Source organism: Protomyctophum parallelum, assembly GCF_964188405.1.
Source record: "Protomyctophum parallelum genome assembly, chromosome: 11".
Classification (NCBI taxonomy): Eukaryota; Metazoa; Chordata; class Actinopteri; order Myctophiformes; family Myctophidae; genus Protomyctophum; species Protomyctophum parallelum.
Window position 1 is genome coordinate 7,944,966 of NC_139707.1, and position 21,989 is coordinate 7,966,954.

The 21,989-nt window shown below is 41.4% G+C and overlaps 2 protein-coding genes across 2 annotated transcripts; one reads left to right on the forward strand and one right to left on the reverse strand.

Annotated features, from left to right (window-relative positions):
* Nucleotides 1-1,309: 1,309 nt before the first annotated feature.
* ska3 (spindle and kinetochore associated complex subunit 3) lies at nt 1,310-15,325 on the forward strand. The gene is made up of 12 exons (XM_083776068.1): nt 1,310-1,489; nt 3,373-3,434; nt 5,197-5,362; nt 6,889-7,228; nt 7,591-7,827; nt 8,099-8,148; nt 8,876-9,057; nt 9,318-9,518; nt 9,944-10,066; nt 10,824-10,888; nt 11,094-11,230; nt 14,638-15,325. Exons 1-12 carry the CDS (start codon nt 1,372-1,374, stop codon nt 14,799-14,801), a joined length of 1,845 nt encoding a protein of 614 aa, XP_083632194.1. The 5' UTR covers nt 1,310-1,371; the 3' UTR covers nt 14,802-15,325.
* A 1,870-nt stretch (nt 15,326-17,195) lies between these two features.
* On the reverse strand, nt 17,196-21,354 carry sap18 (Sin3A-associated protein). The gene is made up of 4 exons (XM_083776395.1): nt 21,130-21,354; nt 19,062-19,171; nt 18,342-18,464; nt 17,196-18,112 (listed from the first exon to the last, which is right to left on the reverse strand). Exons 1-4 carry the CDS (start codon nt 21,244-21,246, stop codon nt 17,956-17,958), a joined length of 507 nt encoding a protein of 168 aa, XP_083632521.1. The 5' UTR covers nt 21,247-21,354; the 3' UTR covers nt 17,196-17,955.
* Between the last annotated feature and the right edge of the window lie 635 nt (nt 21,355-21,989).

Consider the following 21,989-nt stretch of genomic DNA (forward strand, 5'->3'; position numbering starts at 1 on the left):
AGTAGCCTAGTTCTGCAGCCAGGTAGCTTCTGTTCAGGACAGGTGTGTGTGTGTGGTGAGACTGGTGACCTTCATGCTTTGTGCTCAGTATTTATTCACTCTCCAAAATAATCTACATCTGATCAGTGATAAGATGTCACCACCGACCAACTACCTCCTCGGATCTCAAAAGTGACTAAACACAGAACAGAATAAAACTCCTTTTAACAAAGTTTATGAAAATAAATGTGTAGCTGGAGACTTTCTTCCCAAATACTGAGATAATCTTTGTGACTTATTGTTTAGTTATGAACTTTACTTCACAAATCCACTGCAATGTTTGTCCTCTCTTTTGCAATTCGCCTCCAAAGCGTTGGGTGGCAGCATAGCCGAGTCAACCAAAGGCATAAAACTGTTTCCGCTATAAGAAAAAAAGGATTTACGAAAGCAGCAGACTTACAAGCCCATAGCGAATCGCATTCGTCACAGGCTGTGGGCTTGTAGTTCTGATATTTTGACGCACGACACCGTTGGGCGACGAAGTATGTTGGCCTTACAGCCGGTGTTGCCATGTGGGTTTATTATAAGCGACGTTGGGCTTCTTTTTCTGTAAAGTTGCTTGTGGTTGTAATTAAATATTATATTGGAATTGGTGGGGGGTTTATGATGAATGCGTTTTTTTGGGCTTGCTTCCTAAATGTTGTTTAAACCAGTGGTTCTCAAACATGTTCATGTGAAGCCAAGAACGCCCATGTAATTGTCTGCGGACCCCATCTGAAGATATTTTGTGACAGAAACCCTTATTAAACAAATTTGTGTTAAATTATTTTAATTTTAATATATATAGATATTAAAACCACACGTTTTCTCTGGAAATTATCAGATGAATACGGTATTAAATTTAAATTGCTCATTTTGTGGAGTGGCTGGCTGCATTTGACTATATAGAAGTGTCTTTGTACGTCTCTAAATGTTTTGATGAATTGAACATGGTGGACCCTCTTGTAAACAAGTGTAATGCTTAATTGGGTCGTCCACTCACAGTTAACAGTCTTTGTATTGAGTTTGTGCTTGAAATGTACAGTAATTCTGCAAACTGTTAATACATATTTCAATCAATCAATCAATCAATCACTTTGGGACTCGTTTATATACCTGGTCGCTTATATCTGTTGCGCAAAACTCTGGCAACACTGCTCACAGCAACAACAAACCGGAGGTACACAAAACGAAACGGCGCCTCATTCGAAAAAAGCGTTTGTCCCTCCCCACTGTCCCCAGAATACTCCATGCCCCAGACGGACAGACTAGGGTGAACACTGAACACTGAACAGTTTAATAATAGTTGACATTTTCTGTATTTGTTGGACGCAAACAAACAAACAGACAGACATGGACCCCACGTCTCGCTTCTTCGCTAAGCTCAGAAAGGTTGCGGTGAACCTTGAGACACGAAGCGCAGAGCTCCAGAGAGCTTATGATACCCGCAACGACGATGATGATGATGACGGTGAGTTTGCAGAATAATGGGTACATTTCACATGAAAGCACAACTCATGATGCATTCAATATAAAGACTGTTAGTGTTACTGACTGTGGACGACACATTGGTAAAGCATTACACTTGTTTACAAGTTACAACAGTGTCCACCATTTTCAATTCATCAGAACATTTAAACAATGTTTTGATTGATTGATTGAAATATTTATTAACAGTTTGTAGAATTGACAGTACATTTTAAGCACAAACTCAATACAAAGACTGTTAACTGTGAGTGGACGACCCAATTAAGCATTACACTTGTTTACAACAGGGTCCACATTGTTCATCAAAACATTTAGAGACATACAAATAGACACTTCTATGTAGTTAAAGAACAGAACAGGAATTCATCATATAGGAAGCAAAAAGGGAAAGGATACTACAGTGAGGGGAAAAAAGGGGGGGCGGTGGGGGGGATTCAGATTTTACAGAGGCCAGTTTCGAATTGCAGCCATCCGTAGGTGCCCTTTGAGAGCGGTTTTGAAGGAGTCAAGGGATTCACATGTCTTAATGACTGTTGGTAGGGCGTTCCACATTTTGGTGGCATAGGAGCGAAAATAATTTAGTCCCTTGTTTGTGCCGAATCTGGGTTGTACATGGTTTGTTGCACTCCCTCTGGTGTTGTGGGTGTGGACTTCGTTTACATTAAGGAAGTATTTAGACAGGTACATGGGTATCTTGGTGGTGTATCGAATCTTGTGGACCAGACCCATTGCAAGATGCTGTACTCTGTCGTCGACCCTAAGCCATCCCAGCCTGTCAAAGTGGGCAGGGGTGAGGTGGGTTCGTATGGGTATGTACAAATATAGACTTAGAGTGATGACACTGTCTGTAAACACTGAACAACTTCAACAACATGACGAATGGACAAGTCACGTGGAGAAAGTACCGAAAATGTTAGTTAATACGTAAAAGTATTAATACTGCAATGTAGAAATGCTGTTACAAGTAAAGGATACTTGAGTAAAAGTACAAAATATATCAAAATAAGTACAATCGGGTACATGAACGAACTTAGCCTAACATTTAGACTCTCGTAGATAATCGTATTTATCGATTCTGACAGATTGAAAATGCCAGAAAGAATCAAATACATCTACGAGACCAGAATCCAAATTCTAGGCTAGAAACATGACATGATTATCATGACAGCTCGTGAAGTACGAGCAGTCATGTGAAGTGAACCATGGCTAGGCTAGAATTAACTGTCAAGAACGAGAAATGCACTGTGAAGCTGTTTGTTTGCACAAAGTTAGGTAGCAGCTATTACTTGGGTCTGGGTGGTTATGGTAAACAATTAAAATGCTGCTGGTATTATAGCAAGAAAAGATTACAAGATAAGATGTACAATTGTACATTAATTTTGATGGTGCTCGATCTTGAATCTGTTTTATTCTCTCTTTGCTCTCTTTTGCACACTGCCACAGACAAAACCGTCTATAAGTCCACACTATTGATCCATAATGTATAAATGATAGATAAGGGGTCAGGACAACGAGGCCTTTTCGTGGAGGGGTCAGAATGAAATTTGGACTTAGACTGTTTTTAGTCTGTGGTACTGTTATTATCCTACTCATTATGCAGAATTATGTCCAAGTTTTCAGATCTACAAGTTCACAATGTATCGTATCGTGATGCATTGTGCAGAGCAGCTATTTTCAAAAGGCCGAAATGTATATGGCTGAAGTGGGAGCTCCAGGAAAACGTCATAACTACTTTATAACTAGTGACTAGTACATATTACAAATATTGAAAACATTGTATAATACATAATCAGTTTGGTGGTCCGACCTTTGACATGAAAAACTTCAGAACCACTGATTAAACTCAACATGTGCTTATTCCCTCAGAAAAGAAACAGAGAGCCATGCGGGCGTGTTATGAGCTGAGCTCTGAAGTTAAGGAATTTAAGGTAGGTGTTCTTTTTTTTTTTGCTTTTGCCGGCTGCTTGAAAAGCGTCTGGACAACATTTACACGCACTATTAGTGGAGGCAGCGGTGGCCGAACGGTTTGCGGAGCGGTCTTGATACCGGAAGGTCGTCAGTTCGAAATCCCCGGACCGGCACGTTAAAATTACCACCGCTGAAGTGCCCTTGAGCAAGGCATTGAACCCCTACCATGAAATGTTCTATGAGCAGGGTGTGGCTGTAAACAAGCATCTCGAGCTTAGTCCACTTCCCTGGGTAAACAAAGAACTTTGCTTTCCATAGTGGACACTACTATCCATAGTCTGACTCTGAACGGCATAATTTAAGCCCTAACCACACCAGAGGGTCGCCATGCAACTACTTGCAACCATTATTCCCGATGGCATGTTGCAAGGAGGAGTGTGGTTTGTTTTGTTGCAAGGAGTTGCAGCGGTGTGGTTTAGGCCTCATATTGGGAACGCCGCAACGTGTTGAGCTACCTGCAAACGAACAAGGCCTCAAGTGGGGCTAGGACCCCCGGTTGAAAAACACTGTCTTGCATCAGTGTATGGTCTGTTTAATGCAGCCTGCCATGTTTTGGCCATGCTGTAGTTTTTTATTGGGCAGTGGACTACAAAATTGGTCTTGGTTTGTCATTCTACCCGTTAACCTCTAAGCAGCCATTTTGACATTAAATAGATTAAACACAGGTGTAATGATACTAATTAATTCAGATTGTGTTCATGCAGGTCAAAGAGAGTCATGTAACAGAGTAACATAACCTTAATGAGCAATTTGCAATTCACTAGTAAGCAAGTCATTTGCTAATACATTATGCAAATCTCAGACCGCCCAAGTGCAAACGACCAGACTTAAAAAAAAATGTATTTTGAATCCTATTGCTATTACTTTACGATACTACTTTTATTGTTGTTTACTATTGTTTTTGAAAATCTTTTTGAAAATAGCAGATCTATAGATGTAGATCGTCTATTTTCAAATGTCTGAAATGTAAATAATTCTTATGTGGTAAATGTATGTTTGTAATAATAATGAAAATCTACAACTAGTAACTAAAGTTTTCAAATAAATGTAGTGGAGTAAAAGTACAATGGGGCAGCTGTGGCTCAGGAGGTAGAGCAGGTCGTCCAATGAACCCTGGGTCGGCGGTTCGAATCCCGGCTCCTCCTGTCCACATGTCGAAGTGTCCTTGGGCAAGACACTGAACCCTATACATTGCCTCCAATGAGTCGGTCGGTGTGAGCTCGCCACCATTGGTGTGTGAATGTAGGAAGTGAGGACGCTGGCGTCGACTGTTTGCCGCTTCACCTCCAAATGTATGAATGAACCATTGTAAAGCGCTTTGAGCACTTGGGAAAGCGCTATAAAAATGCAATTCATTAGAAAAATGCAATTCATTACAATATTATTAAATATAAGTATTGGAAAAATGTGTACAATTTATAGTACAAATACCTCAACATTATACTTAAGTACGGTACAGTACTTAGTTACTTTCCACCACGGATAGTGAGTGGAACCACAGTGCCAGTGATAATGCAGTCTGAGGTGAAGGCTGACCTGAAGCAACAGAGGAAGAGGGTGATCGATTCCTAATGCTTTCATAACAGTCTCCGGTGGAGGCTGACCTGAAGCAACAGAGGCAGAGGGTGATCGATTCCTAATGCTTTCATAACAGTCTCAGGTGGAGGCTGACCTGAAGCAACAGAGGAAGAGGGTGATCTATTCCTAATGCTTTCATAACAGACTCAGGTGGAGGCTGACCTGAAGCAACAGAGGCAGAGGGTGACTGAGACTAAACGCTTCCTTGATGCATGCATGGTGATGAAACGGAAAGTTGGTGAAGACATGGAGACCATTCGAAAACATTGTGAGAAGTACGGCTACCATGAGGCTCCCCAGAAAACACTAAGTAAGTAAAAGAGGGTATAGCCGGTGGGATTTAGTAGTGAACTATGCAGAGATGTCAGACAACTTTCAACCGTTGTGTCTCCATTTTGGCCATGCCATTATAGAGCGTCCCGCCCCCTTTCATGACGACTAGAGCCCCGGAAGAGAACTCCCCGTTCATTTTCCCCATAGACTTTTCGAAAAGTATTTATTTAAAGAAGTTTACGTCGCGGACAAAGCCAACTCTGCTCGTGACAAATCATGACAATAAAACGCATGTTTTTGGATTTGTAAGAAGAAAATCAAAGCAAAAAGTGTTGTATCCTGCCTTTTTTTCTTCTTAGTCATTATTTGATCGGCCCAAAACATTTATTGTCATGATTTGTCACAAGCCGAGTTGGCTTTGTCCGCGGCATAAACGTCTTCATATAAATACTTTTTGAAAAGTATATGGGGAAAATTAATGGGGAATTCATTTCCGGGCCTCTCGTCGGTAGCGGGACTGTGAAGCTCTATAGGCCAAGTAAAAAACAAATCTTAAAAGAGGCAAATCTACGAACTGAATTTGTGAACTTGTAGATCTGCACATTTTTAAATGGGGCTTAAGTGGTTAGAGAAGAGAGATGTGCACTAAGAAAATAAGATGGACAGTCATTTTTTACTGCAAAACCATTTAATATATGTGGCACTGCTTGTTATCAAACCTGAAGCCTGTTTTTACTGTAGTCAAGGACATAGAGAGATATTAGCCAGCTGTATTGTACCCTCCACACAGTATTTAAAACCCACCTGCTGTGGTGCTGTGCTCCCACAGCAGCTGTCTCCAAAAGGTCACTTGCGTCTCCAAAAGGTCCTTCGGGAGTCCTGATGCAGGGCTCTAGAGCGGGCCGGTCTTTGTTCAGCCCCTTAGCTGATGAGAGATGAAACAAGGACCCCCACTACATTTTATATATCTGCTGTCGGGAGGAAACCCCATAACTCCAAAATGTTCATTTTTCAGGAAATTAAATATATATATTTTTCAGGAAATTAAGAAAACCTTATATTCTTCAAACAAAGCAATACAGCCTCATCAAAGTTGGTCTTGTAACTTTATATATTGTCAATTACTTCCATGAGAGGGGGAGAGGTGGTGGAGTTAGTTGCTTTAGCAGACATTTTGAGGGTCCAATGGAGTTAAGAAGTTTTGTCCAAAGCACTTTTTACTACTTTCCATTGGTCCAATATCTTCTAAACAACACACAGACGTGAAGGGTGTTCAATAGCAGTGATTTATGAAACAACACACAGACGTGAAGGGTGTTCAATAGCACTGATTTATGCCCAACAAAACCCCTCAAAAAGGGAGTTGGGTTTCCTCCCGACATCAACGTATAATAGTGTTACAAATTACACTTCTTCATAGCTGTCATCGCTTCATAGACTTGTTTGACAGAACTATCTTATCATCCGTGTTTTTAATTTAATGTTTTTTGTTTAACGCGTCACGTTTTCTATTAACACGTCACGTTTTCTATTAACACATTTCCCTGCCGTACACAAATAAAGGAGGAACAGAGCAGCAGCAGCAGCAGCAGCAGGATGCTGGTGATGAGAAAGCGGGACGAGCATCTGAAGATGCAGAGAAGGTCGGAGACGAGGAGGACTCTCACCCTGCAGCAGCCGCCGCCGCCGACCTCCAGCGCACCCCTCAGTTCTCCGACTTTGGCCTGTCGGAGGCCAACCTGAGGAGGAGGATGATGGAAGTGGAAGCTGTGGACGGTTCAGGCCAAGCGGAGTTCAGCGGAGCGGCGGTGGCCCGGGGCGGAGCCGCAGCAGCCGCAGCCTCCTCCCTGTATTTACGCAGCCCTCAGTTCGCCGACTTTGGCCTGTCGGAGGTGGACCTCAGGTAGGGGTGGGCGAGATGGAATATTTTGTCAATGATATTATTATCACGATATTTGTTTCATGCAGGTTTTAGGGTTATTTTTCAAGTTACTTAGTAACAGTAGAACCACCTACAAGTTAACACATTCTAAAAGAAAAAGGAGGAACGGAACATTTAGACAAAAATACTTTTTTGGTCTCTTTTGTCTACTGAAACAGTCGTTCTACAAAACTATGAATTAAGGTATAGAACTGCAAATCATAGAATGAGCATTCACTGTATCACGATATATATATATATATATATATATACGATGTCTCTGAAAAGGCATATCGTTGGAGACATTTGATCACGATATGAGATTTATCACCATATGGCCTCAGGAAGAGACTCCAGGGGCCTGACGTCGCGGCCCCCTCGCCGTACTTCCCGCCCTCCCTGTACGTGTCCGCTGTCATGCCCCAGACGCCCAAGTGTACGCTGCGCATGGACGACGACGACGAGGTGCACACCCCCCAGGCGCCGTACTTCGGCCTGTACTCTGAGCACACCATGTGTCTGAACAATGACTTCACCATGGATCTGCAGAGGAAAGACGTGGAGCTTCAGGCTGCTGGGAGGTCAGCGTGGTATACTATAGGCATGGGCAATTAATTGGTCACCACTTATTTGTCCGATATATTATTTAAGCAGATATTTTATAATTTATGTTGAAAAATAAAATAAAAAAAAGCCTGAAAAAACCTTTTGTGATGTTGAAGCCTGCACATGTGTATTTCTCATAATTATTCTTTCTTCGTGAGGGATACTTTGTGTGAAAGGGACAATAGCTGAATGCTTCAGTTTTACTCAGTTTTATTGTGTTAAAATAAGTTCTTCTGTCATGTGCAGCTCAACTGTCTCTGCACTCCACCCTGGGACTGATGGCTCGGCTTTACCTGGTATGACAATTGAGACTTACAATTACATTGAGATTTACAACTTTATTCCTGTATTTAATTCGGACCCCCTTTAGCTGCCACAAAAGTAGCAGAACTCTTCCTGGGGTCGGCATCTCCTTCTATACATCTTCATCTTAAACTTTTGGCCACTTTTAGCCAATTGTACTCTTTAGTCTATAACCCTTTCACAGCAGCCATTTTGACAGGTAAATATGGCTGAATGTTGCTGTGAAGAGGTTCCATTAAACGATGCCTTGCTCAAGCACAATTTCTCAGGAGCTAGCTTGTAGCTGCTACAACCTTTTGCCTTATGGGATCAGCGACTCCTTTCCCCACTGGACCGGCTGTCTACAAAACTTTATTTTGGTTGCCATAAATAATACTATTTAATTCATAATTCTGTTCAGGATCTGATTTCAATTGAGTTATTCAGTGTACATTTTAACATGACATAGTACATGCCTAAACTTTCCATAATGATTATATCTGTTTTTAAGTATTTATTTATGATGTATTTTCTCTATTATTAATGTTATTGTATCGGTCAATTTGTATTGGTGGTGGGGCGGGTGGTGTGAGACATGGCCAAAGCATTTCCGGGGGTCCCCAGGCAGAAACGTGCTAGATGATGTGTATTGTATTATAAGACACTAATCCAAGCCACTTTTACCATTTGGGACAGACCGTGTTGAACTTGCTCTCGTGGTGTTGTTTTTGTTCTCTCCAGTAGATGGAATGTTTCTATCTCCTAACTCTTCGGTCTCACGTATCTGGAGCAAAGGAGCGTATGGACGCGCCTCTTCACCACCACCACCGGAGGAGAGCCCTTTCCTAAAGAAGCAGGCCCTCTGCATGCCCCTGAAGTCTCCTGAGGTCCCCCAGGTCTACCTGAACAGAGTGCTCGGCTTGGTATGAATGATAATGGGTTTATTTGTGTTGAGCTTTTTCAAACAAGGTTACATAGTGCTCTCTACAGAACGATGAAAACCACGAGAATGAAACGAGTGCATAAAGCATGAGTGTGTACTGTACATTTGTCTGTGTGTACAACCATTTGGTTCCGTTTGGACACTCACCGTTCATTTAGCACTGAGGATTTTACAATGTAGATTGGGGCAAATTTCCTTTTTGCTTGTTGGTTTGAATGAGCGTTGTTCTTTGGTTCCCAGGGTGAGAAACACACAGGGGTCGCCAGTGTCCCAGCAGATGGTGGAAAGCCTGACTGGGATCTTCCCACGCCTGCCAACCGCTCAAAGCCCGGCCAGAGACCCTGGGAGTACGACGTTCCAGAAATGTCACTCGACGACCGCGTGCGTACGCCCGAGACGCCCGTCCTCGAGTCTGATTTGTGGCTACAGCTCTCAGGAAGTGTAAGAACAAGTCACATTTGACTGAAATGGCCCCATTTACACTGGCAGCCAAATCTAGTCTGAATCAGATCTGTGCCACATCCAGGTCACATGGTATCCGATCTTTTACAAAAATGTGACTTGAATCACATTCAGAGGTGGTTTCAAATCTGATTTGAGGTGATCCGTCTCAGTCTGAATGATCAGATTCCATGTGACTTGTTTGTGTTTAGACTTGTTTAAACAAATCAGATTCCAATCTGGATTTGGCTGCCAGTCACAGATCTGTGACGGATCAGATCTGGTCACTTGCAAATGCAGTGTGAACAGTTGGTTGGGCCAAAAGATCAGATTTGACTGGATGTGACTGCAGTCTAAACGGGGCCTTAGTCGTTTTTTCACTTTGTTTGTCTTTCTCACCCTCGTCCTTCCTGTTGTCCCTGCAGAGGGGTGTTGCAAGTGGGCAAACGGAGCCGATGGAGCCCAGTGTTCCCAGTCTGAAGCTGGACGACGCCATGAAGAGCCCCGTGATGCCAGACCTCAGCTCTGAGACACTGACCAACATTCATGTAAGTCTGCCATTCACAGGGCTTAAAGTTCTCAGTCCTGGGGATTTCATAGGGGTTATTTAAGATTTGCAAAAAGTAATTTTCAGTCTTGGGATTCTTTTTGGCTTTAAGCCCTGCGTTAAGGCCACATCTCATGTAATCATTCTTAATTCATTCTTAAAGCTGCACTATGTAACTTTCCTGGTCTACCCTGGATTTGAAGCACCTTGTAACCTTGTTTAGAAAATGTATTTAAAAAGGTGTCCTCTGAGTCTCCAAGGCTACCTCTATACTTTTGTCTACTTTATTATTTAAAGCCATCAAGGAATACCTCAGACAGACATGCTTTTAAAAATGTCATTGAAGCACATTCTCCTCCTGCACAATCGTTGCACCTTTATTTTTTATAGTGTGCATAGTAGTCAGCCTTTGCAAATGTTTTGTGTGCAAACTTAAGGATTTCATCTAGCACCTGACTAAAGAAAACGTGAAATTGTTTAACACTGTGCTGAGTTCAGCAGTTTTTCTTAGCAAGACTTTGCAGTGGCCTTGTTCTGATATAGCTATACTGCATATTTTGCCTATGAACATATACAGATTGTATGCAAGAAAACAACTATTTAGTCTAAAGGTATGTATTCATGAAGTAATCCATATATTGGATACTTGAATTTCATGGAGTTGTAAATTAAATGGTTTTCTTCAGAAAGGCTTTGCACAGATAAAATATTTTTTTTCTTCCTATGAATTAATTTGTTCAATTTCTTTCATACCTCAGCATATGCTGGAACGGAAAATGGCAGTAGTGTTGCCAAACCACAGACCTCCAGGAAAGGAAAACAGGTAAAAACTGCAACACTTGCTTAGAATTACATTTAGAGGTTACTAGGTATTATTTTCAGTGTGCAACACCGGCGCACAACTAAGTACAAAAGAACAAACAAATGTATTTATAAAATTGCTGTGCTAAAAATGTTGATGTCCTTCCTTACACAACTTATAGTAGTACAAACAAGTGTGTTTGGGCTTGTTTGTAATGTTGTTCCAGAAGAGCCATGAAGGTCATATCCGAGGTGACGCAGGCTGAGTTCCAGCGCCTGCCCAGCTACCTTCGTCAGATGCCTCTGTCCAACCTCAACCAGGCCGTCCAAAAGCTCAACCAAGCTGCTGCTGACTCACAACACGGTTAGTTGGAACTTGTCTGTCTGTTTTCTGCCCAATATCAAAGCAAATCGACACATTTAGGTGTGGATATATTCAGAGATCTCACAATTGAGTTATGGGGCGTCGTTGAAATTAAAAGGTTTGAGCACCACTGATCTAGGAATAAATACAAATTCCATGTTTATTTCTCTCCGCAACGTTTTCATTCTTACATTTGTGCTCCTTCATATGATGGTGTGGCGTGCCAAAAATAGCAGACCTACAAGCTCACAATGCAAGTATGAATCGGGCTTAAAACGGTTTCCTCTCCATGTGAATCGTCAGTCTGAGCTAGTCTAGGCTTAACCACTACACTATATCTCCTACTTTCCACAGACTAAAAGCCCATTCTCTGTAAGACAGAGACAGATTAGTTGGTGAGAGGGAGACACAGGGACAGTGGCTCCAGAGACACCAGCCATTTATCAAGAGAATGTTGTCCAAGGACGGATGCTCTTTTACATCAACAGCTGGCGGCACACTCGCACAATTACACACATTTTCGTGTAATGCCATTAAAGAGTGAAGTGGCTTTTGGACAAAACACTGGGAATAGAACCCCTTAACCACGACAGCATTAGTTAGTGCCAGGCTCTACAATGTGACCCATACACTTTACAGGAATGCTGTTTATTATCCCATTTGCGTGGTTTTGTCCATTCCTCCATGCATACGGTGTTGTAATTGGCAATTTGTCACCGTCCACTGTGGCAATCTGGCAACGTTTATCTAAATGTGGCAGAGACGGACCATGAAAGCTGAATACATTCAGTATCTTTTCCAATGTGTTTTATTCAATGCATTACTTGAAAAGGATCCAGCTTAAGTGGCAACATAAGATTGACCTAAGAGTAAGTTGACACCCAGGGCTGTGTTATCAACTACATTCAAACGCGGTAAACCAATGTGACCTCATTAAGCGCTGGATTCAAGCATTACATTTCTAAATGTTTTTATCCCACAATTTTGCAACCCATTTTTTCACCCAGTGTCAATTATCTAATGTAATTCTGGGCGCTACACTTCCTCTGCCAACCTGGGGGGGCAGCGGACAAACCCCATTCCTTTCATGCATGAGGAGTCCAAGCTGCTTCTTTTCATCTGATATTCCCCGGCCGGACTTAGCAAGTGGAAGGAACACGTTATTCCGACCAGTTCCTTTCCCATCTATCAGGTGCCCTGGCTGGCCAGGGGGAGGTAGTTTTAGAGAACAGGATTACTGCATGTCTTTTGTGAGGGTACCTACCCTAGGCCTAGGGGACACGGGGAGAACATGCAAACTCCACACAGAAAGGCCCTTTTGCCAACCCCGCCTCGGGTATGAGCACTGATGACGCGGAGGAGGGAACACGCCGCCAATGCCCACAGCGTCCCCAGCGGGAATCTAAAGTACTTCTTTACTTAAGTAAATGTATCAATAATGTAATGTAGAAAAGCTCTGTTACAAGTAAAAGTCCGGCATTCTGTCCCATGTATTTCAAGTTTTCTAATGTATACAAATCTTTTGAAAAAGTGTTAATGTGAGTTTTATAATAATAATCAATCTACAAAGTAACTACCGGTAGTAACTAAAGTTTTCAAATAAATGTAGTGGAGTAAAAGTCTAATTTTTGGATCCGAGATGTATAGTATAAAGTATTGGAAATTGCCCACTCCACTACGAAAGTAAAAGTACCTCAAAATGTTACTTAAGTACAATACCTGCGTTCCACCACTGGAAACCATGTATGTTCAAAAGTCTTTGTACTCATTTGTATATGAAAATGGCTGATTGACAAGCTCAGATGGGACACGCTTGGAGCTCGTACGCCGGCTACTTTTCGTACTACACCGTCATACGAAATGAGTATGGGCCATTACGCGAAATATGGCAATGCACGTTTTTTTTAATGCAATGGAGAGTGTGGAAAAGAGGTGAAGAAACGAGTGCAACGACGTTCTCTTCATGAACAAACACCACTGCCTGTAACCCATCCTGTAAGCATTTACACAGTCAACTCTCACAACAGTTACGACGTGCACGTAATGCCAACGACTCCCATTACCTGTGGGCTGGGGCCCCCTGATGGGCCGTGAGGACTGAGGACAAGAAACTTTTTTTTTCTTTTCTTTGAACAAATGGTTTCCATTGTGATACTGATAAATGACGACCTGCACTGTGAACTTAAAGGAGAATTCCATACTAAAAGGCCTTTCTTACCTTTCTTTGTAGTTGTTACGTCCCCATCAAAGAGGTCCAGGTGATATTTTGTGCAAAAGCTCCTTATTGGCTATTTCCCCTACTATAAGCCCTAAATGAATTGCATTGCATTGAATGGGATGTATGGGGTGTTGTGCTAATTCGCTTATTTCCATCGCTCAAAATGATCATTTCTTTGTATATATCCTCTCTTCATAATGTAAATAATAACCCAAGCGGCACAGTTTACTACTTCTTTCGATGGAAATAAGTGAATTAGCACAACACCCCATACATCCCATTCAATTCAATGCAATTCATGTAGGGCTTATGGTTTGGGAAATAGCCAATAAGGAGCTTTTGCACAAAATAACACCTGGACCTCTTTGATGGGGACGTAACAACTACAAAGAAAGGTGAGAAAGCCTTTTAGTATGGAATTCTCCTTTAAGTGATCGGATGGTTGGGCCGCGAACACTTTGAAGATTTTCAAGTAAGCAATGGGCACTCATTCAGAAAAGGTTGGGAGCCTTGATGACTGCCATTTGTCATTCAGCATGTCCTTGGAGTTGGGCCTTGCTCGAACCTGCGCTGGAATACAAAGTGCATTGTCTGGCGTGTCACTTTGTAAAGGATACATCATCTCAAGTGACGGAGCAATTTCACCTCTGGGAGTTGGTTTACAGCAGGACAGGCCAGTGCTCGTCTGTCTCTCTGGGGTAGAGACCATGGGGCTGATCTCCCCATTAGACCACAGATGGCTGACATTTTGACCAATATAAGACAATTATTTTAATACATTTTTGAAAAACTTTTAAAAAATAAGACATCTTCAAAATTGTTAATTGAAGTTTCTATTTGAGAACATTAACTTGTAAGAAAACAAATGTAAACAAATAACATGTATATGTATATGTCATGGATGGATTTGGCTGTTGTGTAATTTGACATGTATGATGTAGCATTGAAGTGTAATTTTGTTTCTGCCTCTTGGCCAGTTCCCACTTGCAAAAGAGTCTGTCTCTATGTGCTTTTACTGGTTAAAGTTAAATAATAATACAAAAAAAATATATATATATATTAGTAAACCACAGTTGTCAGTGGAGAGAGAGATAGGATTTTGTGTATGTGCTCAACCATAATTATTTCTCCACACACCATTCAGTCTTCAGTGTCTGATTATAATCCATGTGTTTGGTGCCCCCTGCAGATGAAAACGAGGACTTCAGCATGTTGGAGCTGAAGAGGATGGCGGGTCTAGACACTGCTGTGAGCAAGGCTCCAATCTATTTCCTCTGCCTGGCGGAGCTCAACAGACTCAAGCAGGTGCGAGGTGTGGGGATGAACTCGGTATACAGGCTGGTCGCCAAATGAACACCTGGGCTGGGTCTTTCTTGATCGTGTCGATTGTTGTTCATTCCTGGGGGAAGTTTTGAAGCTATGTCCATGATATAATTAATGCCGTTTAGGATGTTTTAAAGTTGTCACTGATTTAATAAATGCTTTAATTGCATCAGTGCCTTGATTTTTTTTCTTTTTCTTTTTACATCCATCCATGGACTTAAAGTGAGCTGTACAGCGATCTTTATGATTCCATTATAATAATAATAAAACTTTATTTGTATAGCACCTTTCATGACATGAAATGCAGCTCAAAGTGCTTTACAGAGCAATGGACAAAAAAAAAAGAAAAGCAAGGCAAAGACATTAAAAAACAAGCAGTAATGCAATACAGTGAGGACATGAATAACTTTAAAAAAATTAAAGATCAATTAAAAGCAATGTTGTAGAAGTGGGTCTTGAGCTGTGCTTTAAAAATGTCTACAGAGGCTGCCTGTCGAAGGTACAGTGGGAGTTTGTTCCATGCCGTCGGCCCGTAGAAGCAAAAAGCTGCTTCCCCGTATTTTTTAGGGAAAATACATTATAGGCATATAACCCTCAACCTTGAACAGTGAACAGCAAATTATTAGTTTACTTGAAACTGCACCAATACTGTTTTCAGATCAGCACTATTTTTTCTAAGTAATGCTTTGCATTTTTTAAATGTTATGCTGTATATTGGTTGCCTAAGGCGTTATATTTTATCTGTAATCAATTCAATTCAGTTATTGTTGTAGACACAATTGCAGGTAAAACTCTGCAGGCTTCATGTTTGCAGCTCAAGGAGTAAAAACTTCAATGGCCTGTAGAAGTCCTAAATCACATGTGAAGATCTATAAATCTAACTCACATTTGCATATAATTGATTTATTAATTGCAATGCTTGGCTAAAGACATTTCTTGCTATTGCACGACTTTGCAGTCCACTGAATTAACGTACATTTTACTAGTACATAGTTCATTTTATAAGGCCACAACATTTTCCCACTTTTTACCCGTTATGTTTTCTGGCAAACTTCAGACGTGATTCTCTTTCCATCGTCTCATACTGTAGGTGCCAGAGCCCTTTTTTCCCCACCCGTATTCAATATGTACAGAATACAGATACTGTACATGTGACAATTACAATTTACAATTTAGGCATTTAGCAGACGCTATTAATCCAGAGCGATTTACAATAATCAAGAACAAAAGCATGGGAATACATCACAAAAGCATTTATCATAAAACATGCGTAAGCTAAGAAAGTAACAGTGGAATATCTATATTATGAGACTATACATATAAACTATATATATATACTACTATGCTATACATATGTACTATGGCGTGCTATGACTATATACAATGCAATTATAGTGCCGTCTACATAACATGCTATAAGTCTGTATCAGATGCTATCTAAGTCTACAGAAATGCTATCTAAGGGGGTAGGGTAAGTGCTATGGGCCATGGGCCATGATGGAGTCTAAAAAGGTGGGTTTTCAGACTACGGCGGAAGATTGGGAGTGATGCTGCAGTTCTGACTGCAATGGGAAGTGCATTCCACAGTTTTGGAGTCAGAAGGGAGAAGAGTTTGGGACGTGTGGAGCGTTGTCCCGGCGTTTTTAGTGAGGGTACTTCCAGCTTCCCTGCGTTGGCTGATCTGAGTGCGCGGGAGGGTTTGTAGGGTTCAATCATACTTGCAAGATATGGGGGAGCCATACCTTTGGTTGCCTTGAATGCCAGCATCAGAGTTTTGTATTCTGTGCGGGCAGCGACCGTGTGAGGGGGAAGGCCGGGAGACGAAGAGTGAGGAATCGAACTGGGGACTCAGGCATTTGAGCCCATGTGGTGCACAGCCTAACCACTTGCCCCATCATAGTGGGGTCCATGAGGGGTTTTCAGTGGGTCCCTGGTAAAAATGGGAACATTTTCACTATTTCACCACCTAGAAGTTAGCTCCATGTATAATCTTAGGTTTCAGTCTCTTCCATATTCATCTCCCAACAATAGGTACTAACATCTTTTGCTGAAGATCAAATGGTCTGTGGCTTAATATCAATTTGGGTGTCCTTACCATGAAAATGTTCAAGGACCCATTTGTTGGAAGGTCAGAAGACTGTATAATTCCAGTATAATCAGTAGGTACTTTAAGCAATGGATTAAAACAAGATTTTAAACCTTTGCATTTTGTATTCATGCAATGGCTTCTATTTCAAGTTAACATGCTTGGTCAAATTTAATTACCTTTTCAAGGCACTGTATGATGAGTTTTCAACATAACATGCCCTCCTTGCACTTGAGCTGTGAGATCAGAACTAACCAGAGTGAAATACTTATTTGCCTTACAAACAGTCCATTGTGGTTTTATATGCATAGACTTTTTGAATAGAACAGAACACCATCTTATGTTATATAAAGTCTTTAATTCACAGCATTCCAACAGAAGAGCAGAGTCTGCACTCAACACAAAACTTTGGTTACACAATGTAGAAAAGCTCACAAATTTCTAGAGTTTGAAACAGCAGGTATAAAAAGCGTTTTTCCCAGCTGAACACCTCTGCACGGAATGACATATTTCCAGGAAAGGTGGGCAATGGTCCCTAGATTACCATAATAGCTTAGTTCGTTTTGGAGGCATCAAAAATAAAATAAAAAAAGGTCTTCTGCCATAACTTTGCCAAAAAAAACATTTTCTTTCAAAGTGTTTACAAAATGCTGTGAATGCTATACCAGTTATTTCAGATACATTGTTTACATGAAACAATTTGTATGAATGTATATTATCTTTTATAACAAATTGTGATGTGTACTATTTTTGTTGTCTGTGTGTGTGTGGGGGGGGGGGGGGGGGGGGAGGGAATGTCACATCTGGGTATAAATGCAACAGCCAGTGTGTGGGGAAACTGTTGCATCCATTGTGAACGCAACAGAGCGACAGGATTGATTTTTATCGCATCCGGTGTGACTGCACCTTGAGAGACAAATATGAGTTTGTATCTATAAAAAAACCTCACATACATGCCAACAAAGCAACACAATTTAAGGGCAATTGGGTGATGAACATTGTCACCTGCAGGTTAGAGTGACTGTTAGAATATAAGAAAGTTCCCAGTTTCAATCAAGGCCGGTGTTTGCTGTCGTCTGAATGTCGAAGATGTAACCGTTAGTAGGGTCTCATACGACCCAGTATTGGTGGGGCTCTGTTGGGTGCCGTGATTGCTATGTCCAAATAGTCCCCAATCTTGAACTTTTGGGACTTCAGCGTCATAGAATCATCTGTGCCCTTCTGACCTGACACAGTGTTGCCAATGTTTTTCACTCTGAAACGCAAAGAAGGCAGTGTCACAAAAACTATTTTAATTCACTTCAGAATCTGAATAAATTTCATTGTCATGTCACACGATTACAGGTGTCAAAGTGGGTGAAATAATATTTTGTGCAAAAGTTGCGAGTACTTAACTTTAATATTGTTAACTCAAGTTAACAATATTAAGCCTAACCTCGAGGTGATTGGACACACACACGGTCGACGGCTTTGCACCAATGTACCTGTAGACGCGGGTTTTCAGGTCGGGGTAGACTGTGGCAAAACTGAAATGTGTGCCCTTCTTGCGAGCTTCGGGATACACTTCTTTCACAAGACTTGTCAGCTCTTTCAAGGTGGCATCCGTCCTGTGAGGAAACACAGAAAATCCTAAAGCATCTTCTCAAAGGACTGGAGCATGGCACAAAGCCTACATGCGAATACACAGGAAAATAATTTATCCATTTGTAACAAGAGTGCAAAACTCTGAGTTGAATTTTAAATTAACATTGCTGATTTTGCTGTGTGTCAGTAAATTAACATCACAGTACCAGCTTGCTAACCTGACTCCGCCAGATTGCAGCAGTATTGAGTTCCCTCCTACCTTGATCTGGGCTCTCTCAAGCAAAAACGATGAACCGGAAGCAGCAGACAAATCTGATATCTCCATAATAATTTCGAGTTGTAGTTTTGTTAGGTTGTGTTTACATTTGCGCTGTGGCAGCGCTTCAATAGGTCAGTCTCGCGTTGATTCCGCCTCTAGCGGCCGCATATCGCTCCGATCAGCATTTGATCAGAGTACGGCGTCTCTGCCCGAGAGAGTCCAGATAGGAGCAGGAGGAAAACACTGCTGCCGCCATCTCAGGTTACCAGCTTGCACCACCTTCATGCAAGTATGTCTGTCTTGAGTGTCTTCCATAGTGTCATAGCTTGCACGCATAAAAAAAAGACAATAGTTATCTTACCAGGTGTAAATCTGAAGCTCGTTTGCAGGAACGTTGCCTCTGGTGAACTCATCCACTCTGTGGTGTCGACCGTTATTGGTGGTGAAGACCCTCAGCAGAAGAGGGCATGTCTGGTTGGAAAGACAACACAAAGCAGACATGTAACTCAACAGGACAGCGTGACTTCCCTCCCTGTGGAACTCTGGCATCATGTTGATGAAGCCTGTCTTGTCTCATTTTTGTGGGCAAATATTGTACTTTTTACTCCACTGGTGTTGAAAAAAAAGAGCATACTTTAATGCTTAGTATGAGGTATTGTAAAGTACAGCAGTCTTGTGTTCCTAAAACAGAAAGATTGGGTATTGGGTAAGACTGACGTTATGTATCTTTCAGGACTCTAGACGGTAGATATTTTGACATTCCGTTTTTTTTATGTTGCCACTACTGTTGGAGCAGCCATAAACTACACAGGTTCATCCCGATGTTCTGGGCATCTTTGTAATGTTAGTGTTAGTAAAAAGCAGGTAAAAGAGTAACGTTTGAAGCAGACTAACATCAGTCACTTTTCCATTCACTGTAGTAGAAGCTTGGTGTGGGGAAACCGCAGATTTGTCGTCTCCGCCTACAGGAAATATGTAGGCTGCAACCATGAGACCCGTTACGGAATCGGTCTATACAGGGTCTCAGTGTATGTGTCTTCAAGAACCCTGCCCCCCACTATAGGCAGTGGGGGGCATTAGGGAGGAGTTTCACTCAGAACGGGTTATTCTGGTTGACATTTTCCTGCCTACCAGTAGGCTAGTTAGTAGACTGCGAGGCTATTTTTCCAGCCTCACTGTGGAGACATATACCATTGTAGATATAAAATAATTAAATAAACACTGTATGGTTTGGGTGTCAGATGACATAACATAACCTTGATCCACAACAGTAATGGGTCTGCCCTTGTCGTTTTTATACCCAAACTTGTCCATTCCACCGCGGAGATATCAAACAATGAAATACATGTTGTACTGTATGGTTTCTTTGGTTTGGGTGTCAGCTGACAAAATATCATAACCTTCAGCAACATTCCTAAACACATGTATGCTCTGCTGCTATCTACCTGTCCTCAAACGATTCTTTTAGTTTAGTCTTCCATGTTTCTATGGCTAATTGTGCATATTATTCTTATTGCCTTCCTGCTTGGTCCTGCATTATCGCTGCTTGCAGCGATTCTTTTGTACTAGTAGTAGTAGCCTTGTAAAAATAGTACTGTATTGTAATTTGTAAGTTCTTATCCAGATGTGCAAATGTTAGACTTGATCAAATACATCTATGAAGTCTTGTTCCAGTCTGGCCAATAGCACTTATCCTACCCCCTTAGATAGCATTTCTGAAGACTTAGATAGCATTTGATAGACTTATAGCATGTTATGTAGACAGCACTATAATTGCATTGTATATAGTCATAGCACGCCATAGTACATATGTATAGCATAGTAGTATAGATGTATAGTTTATATGTATAGTCTCATAATATAGATATTCCACTGTTACTTTCTTAGCTTACGCATGTTTCATGATAAATGCTTTTTTGTGATGTATTCCCATGCTTTTCTTTTGTTCTTGCTTAATGTAAATCGCTCTGGATTAAGAGCGTCTGCTAAATGCCTAAATTGTAAATTGTTCAGTGGAAACAAATGCTTTTCTATTGCTCTCGGCATAAGTATTATGTATTATTTGAATAGCCGTAATTTGCAACACTAGATTTTTTTTGTATATTAAAAAAAATATCTAGTGTTGCTGACTTAGCCCAAACATTTAGAATCTAAATGTTTGGACTATTGCTGACTGGACTTTGACTTGTAACCGTGTTACTAGTTTACCGTTTCCTCTTGGGACGACGGTACAGAAAAGGTAAACTAGGCTGTCCCGAAAGGAGCTAGGTGTCTCAGGTACATTTAATATGAAGGACCCCAATGGAAACAAGCCATATATAGTGCTTTCTCGGGGTTTCCTCCTCGCAGACATTGTATTGAACTGTACTACTTTCCTGTGCTTTTCTCCTGACTGCAAACTGTTATTGAATCAATGAAAAGCTCCAAACCTTCTCTCTGTCCACTGGCTGCTCTGGTTCTTTCTTGATCTCCTCCTGTGTCACCCTGGATTCCACCACGGCCATCATTGCGCGTCCTCCACGTACACTTTCTGAATGCTTAAACATGTAAAGACTAAAGGTCAAAGTAAAGTTTAACCCGTTCCTAACCCAACAAAGGTCGGTTTTAAGTTTAACAAATGATGTATCGAGCGAGGCTTCCGTCTTCACGTTAGCAACAACAGCAGCTCAACACAGGTTGGGCGCATACTGATGACGGGCAGCGTCTAGTGAGCTAATCTAGTGAGCTAATTTAAGACTTCCGGTGGACGATCTCTTCAAAATAAGAGTATCCTCTAGAGTATTGAAAAAAAGTTTAATTTGCACATTAAAACTACAAATTAAGCATTTAAATGATGCTATATGATGCTATAAGACACACATTATGTTTCTGTGTAAGAATAAGTAATTAAATCCTTATAATAATAATAATAAAGTTATCTAAATGGATAAATGCTATTCACTGGAGTGCATGGACTTTATAAAGTGGACACTGGACAAAAGACGGCTCCGCAAGGCAACTATCTGGACATACCCACGCGTTCGGGGAGATGTCCTATACCACACCCCACTCTCCGCTAAGCGGGAGAGGTGTAAAATTCACAGTAGCAGACCTTCTACTGGGGTCAAGGCTGACAAAAAGTACCGTTTCCGGACCCAGAATGGACACTGGACAAAAGACGGCTCCGCGAGGCAACTATCTGGACATACCCACGCGTTCGGGGAGATGTCCTGTACCACACCCCACTCTCCGCTAAGCGGGAGAGGTGTAAAATTCACAGCAGCAGACCTTCTACTGTGGTCAACACTGA

Excerpts from the sequence above, each read along its gene's own strand:
- ska3 (XM_083776068.1), top strand. The coding sequence starts at position 1,372 with ATGGACCCCACGTCTCGCTTCTTCGCTAAGCTCAGAAAGGTTGCGGTG. Across the intron at positions 9,058-9,317 it reads TGAACAGAGTGCTCGGCTTG|GGTGAGAAACACACAGGGGT; the intron begins GTATGAATGATA and ends TTTGGTTCCCAG. Across the intron at positions 11,231-14,637 it reads TGCTGCTGACTCACAACACG|ATGAAAACGAGGACTTCAGC; the intron begins GTTAGTTGGAAC and ends TGCCCCCTGCAG.
- sap18 (XM_083776395.1), bottom strand. The coding sequence starts at position 21,246 with ATGTTTAAGCATTCAGAAAGTGTACGTGGAGGACGCGCAATGATGGCC. Across the intron at positions 19,172-21,129 it reads AGCCAGTGGACAGAGAGAAG|ACATGCCCTCTTCTGCTGAG; the intron begins GTTTGGAGCTTT and ends CTTTCCAACCAG. Across the intron at positions 18,465-19,061 it reads GAGCTTCAGATTTACACCTG|GACGGATGCCACCTTGAAAG; the intron begins GTAAGATAACTA and ends GTTTCCTCACAG.